Source organism: Dendropsophus ebraccatus, chromosome 5, assembly GCF_027789765.1.
Source record: "Dendropsophus ebraccatus isolate aDenEbr1 chromosome 5, aDenEbr1.pat, whole genome shotgun sequence".
Lineage (NCBI taxonomy): Eukaryota > Metazoa > Chordata > Amphibia > Anura > Hylidae > Dendropsophus > Dendropsophus ebraccatus.
In genome coordinates this window covers 4158883-4163079 of record NC_091458.1, presented here as the reverse complement: position 1 = coordinate 4163079, position 4197 = coordinate 4158883, and the positions used below count along the sequence as shown (strand labels likewise).

Genomic DNA, 4197 nt, shown 5'->3' with positions numbered 1-4197 from the left:
CTAAGACTTCCGGAAAATCCCAACGATCCTTTTGCGAATCTCCTTGGTTCTTGCGCCATAAATGATGGGGTTAAAGACGGGAGGAATGAGAATATACAGATTGGCAAGAGTGATGTGAATGTGGAGAGGGATGTTATGTCCAAACCGATGCGTGAAGAAGGAGAAGAGAGCCGGGACATAAGAGATGAGGATGACGCAGACATGGGGGGCGCAGGTGCTCAGAGCCTTGTGACGGGCCTCCTTGGAAGACAATCGAAAGACCGACCGTACTATGGCCGAGTAGGACACAGTTATACATATGATGTCTACAGCTATCACCAGCAGAGCCACAGTCAACCCATACACCTGATTTATGGTGGTATCCGTGCAAGCGATCTTCACCACAGCCATGTGTTCACAGTACGTGTGTGCGATGATGTTGGTTCTACAGTAGGACAACCTTCTGATCAGGAATGGGGCCGGAGCCATGAAGAAAGAGCCTCGGATTATCACCACAATCCCAATCTTTATAATGACTGTGTTGGTTAAGATGGAAGTGTATCTGAGAGGATGGCAAATAGCAACAAAGCGGTCAAAGGCCATAGCCAGGAGGACGGTGGACTCCATCATGGAGAGGGCGTGGATGAAGAAGAGCTGAGCCAGGCAGGCATTGAAGGCGATCTCCTTGTTATCAAACCAGAAGATACAAAGGATTTTGGGGGTTGTGGTTGCTGAGGCCACCAGGTCAATAATCGATAACATACAGAGAAAGAGATACATCGGTTTATGGAAGGTCTCCTGGGGCAAAATGATGAGGAGCATGGCACTGTTCCCCAGGACTGTCAGGACGTACATCATACACATGGGGATGGAGATCCAGAGCTCAGCAACCTCCAGGCCAGGGATGCCAATCAGAATGAAGTTCTCAGGGCAGTAAAAAGGTTCACTGGTTTCATTTTGTGTGGACATTTCTTGGTGACTCTCTGTAAATGCAAAAAAAAAAATAATAATAATAATAGTACGTTACCCCAATCAGACATCTTATAACACCTGGTCACTATATAATTGTTGGTGGAGCTGTTGTGGAGCTGTTGGTAGAACTCAATGGGTGTTTCCTGCATTTAAAGCTGCAGATTTATAGCTTATTGGGTGTTCCCTGTTTATGAAGCTGCAGGTTCAGAGTTCAGTGAGTGTTCCCTGTTTATAAAGCTGCAGGTTCAGAGCTCAGTGGGTGTTCCTTGTTTATGGAGCTGAAGGTTCAGAGCTCAGTGGGTGTTCCTTGTTTGTGGAGCTGTAGGTTCAGAGCTCAGTGGGTGTTCCTTGTTTGTGGAGCTGTAGGTTCAGAGCTCAGTGTGTGTTCCCTGTTTATGGAGTTGCAGGTTCAGTGCTGAGTCAGTTTTTTCTTGTTTGTGGAGCTGAAGGTTCAAAGCTCTGTGTGTTGTGTGTTCCCTGTTTATGATTTGCCGGTTCAGAGCTCCATGGGTGTTCCCTGTTTATGAAGCTGCAGATTCAGAGCTCTGTGTTTGTTCCCTGTTTATGGAGTTGCAGGTTTAGAGCTCAGTGGATGTTCTCTGTTTATGGAGCTGCAGGTTCAGAGCTCAACGTGTGTTCCCTGTTTATGAAGCTGCAGGTTCAGAGCTCCGTGTGTGTTCCCTGTTTATGGAACTACATATTCAGAGCTCAGTCGGTTTTCCTTATTTTTGGAGCTGCAGGTTTGGAGCTCAGTGTGTGCCCCCTGTTTATGGAGCTGCAGGTTCAGAGCTCAGTCAGTTTTCTCTGTTTATGGAGCTGCCGGTTCAGAGCTCAGTGTGTGTCCCCTGTTTATGGAGCTGCAGGTTCAGAGCTCAGTATGTGTTCCCTGTTTATGGAGCTGCAGGTTCAGAGCTCAGTGTGTGCCCCATGATTATGGAACTGCAGGTTCAGAGCTCAGTGAGTGTTCCCTGTTTATAAAGCTGCAGATTCAGAACTCAGTGTGTGTTCCCTGTTTATGGAGCTGCAAGTTGAGAGCTCAGTAGGTGTTTAATGTTTGTGGAGCTGCAGGTTCAGAGCTCAGTGGGTGTTTCCTGTTTATGGAGCTGCAGGTTAAGAGCTCAGCGAGTGTTTTCTTTTTATGGAGCTGCAGGTTCAGAGCCTTGTGTTTGTTGCTGCAATTTATTGGCAGTGAACCAATACCACAGTATACATGGATTCAGAATAAACAACCCCTAAGCCACCCCTAAGCCATTGTGCGCTGGTGGTCCCTGGTGTACCCAATGTGATCAGAGGTGAATTAATTAATTTTCATGGAGCTGCTTTTCCTCAGTTGTGTTACTTCAGACCCCCTAGTATGAGCTCATATTAGATTAAAAAAGAAGTGGTTGCAGCAAAGGTTCCTTAAAATTCTTCAATTATTAAAGTGTTCCCCGGGTAAGAAAGTGACAAATGCGATCGCATTTTAAAGAAGCTTTGCTGCAACCACTTCTTTTTGAATCTGATATCAGCACCGGGTGAGTTGCAGGGTGTTGTCTGTAAACTCCTTGACTCAATGGACTGTGTGTTAGAGATTGGTTTAATACCAGCATGATTATGGTTGATAGGTCACCACTGACTTTTCATGAACTCCTATGGCTGTCCCAGGAGCTGACACTCTAATCTCCTATCACACACAGTGTATCATCACTCCCATCATCCCTGACCCCAGGAGCTGACACTCTAATCTCCTATCACACAGTGTATCATCACTCCCATCATCCTCCCTGACCCCAGGAGCTGACACTCTAATCTCCTATCACACACAGTGTATCATCACTCCCATCATCCCTGACCCCAGGAGCTGACACTCTAATCTCCTATCACACACAGTGTATAATCACTCCCATCATCCCTGACCCCAGGAGCTGACACTCAAATCTCCTGTCACACACAGTGTATAATCACTCCCATCATCCTCCTCCCTGACCCCAGGAGCTGACACTCTGATCTCCTATCACACACAGTGTATCATCACTCCCATCATCTTCCCTGACCCCAGGAACTAACACTCTAATCTCCTATCACACACTGTGCATCATCACTCCCATCATTCTCCCTGACCCCAGGAGCTGACACTCTAATCTCCTGTCACACACTGTGCATCATCACTCCCATCATTCTCCCTGACCCCAGGAGCTGACACTCTAATCTCCTGTCACACACAGTGTATAATCACTCCTGTCATCCCTGACCCCAGGAGCTGATACTCTAATCTCCTATCACACACAGTGTATCATCACTCCCATCCTCCTCCCTGACCCCAGGAGCTGACACTCTAATCTCCTATCACACACAGTGTATCATCACTCCCATCCTCCTCCCTGACCCCAGGGGCTGACACTCTAATCTCCTATCACACACAGTGTATCATCACTCCCATCATCCTCCCTGACCCCAGGGGCTGACACTCTAATCTCCTATCACACACAGTGTATCATCACTCCCATCATCATCCCTGACCCCAGGAGCTGACACTCTAATCTCCTATCACACACAGTGTATCATCACTCCCATCATCCCTGACCCCAGGAGCTGACACTCTAATCTCCTATCACACACAGTGTATCATCACTCCCATCATCATCCCTGACCCCAGGAGCTGACACTCTAATCTCCTATCACACACAGTGTATCATCACTCCCATCATCCTCCCTGACCCCAGGAGCTGACACTCTGATCTCCTATCACACACAGTGTATCATCACTCCCATCATCCTCCCTGACCCCAGGAGCTGACACTCTAATCTCCTATCACACACAGTGTATCATCACTCCCATCATCATCCTCCCTGACCCCAGGAGCTGACACTAATCTCCTATCACACACAGTGTATCATCACTCCCATCCTCCTCCCTGACCCCAGGGGCTGACACTCTAATCTCCTATCACACACAGTGTATCATCACTCCCATCATCCTCCCTGACCCCAGGAGCTGACACTAATCTCCTATCACACACAGTGTATCATCACTCCCATCATCCTCCCTGACCCCAGGAGCTGACACTCTAATCTCCTATCACACACAGTGTATCATCACTCCCATCATCCTCCTCCCTGACCCCAGGAGCTGACACTCTAATCTCCTATCACACACAGTGTATCATCACTCCCATCATCCTCCCTGACCCCAGGAGCTGACACTCTAATCTCCTATCACATACAGTGTATCATCACTCCCATCAGACATTGCCTTGAAGAGTTAGA

General features: G+C 47.8%; 1 protein-coding gene across 1 annotated transcript; it reads right to left on the bottom strand.

Moving 5' to 3' along the window:
• On the bottom strand, positions 1-948 carry LOC138793352 (olfactory receptor 52P1-like). Its single transcript, XM_069971883.1, has one exon. It carries the CDS (start codon positions 946-948, stop codon positions 1-3), a length of 948 nt encoding a protein of 315 aa, XP_069827984.1.
• Positions 949-4197: the final 3249 nt, after the last annotated feature.

What these genes read in the sequence shown, in the direction of transcription:
- LOC138793352 (XM_069971883.1), bottom strand. Translation starts at nt 948, where the DNA reads ATGTCCACACAAAATGAAACCAGTGAACCTTTTTACTGCCCTGAGAAC.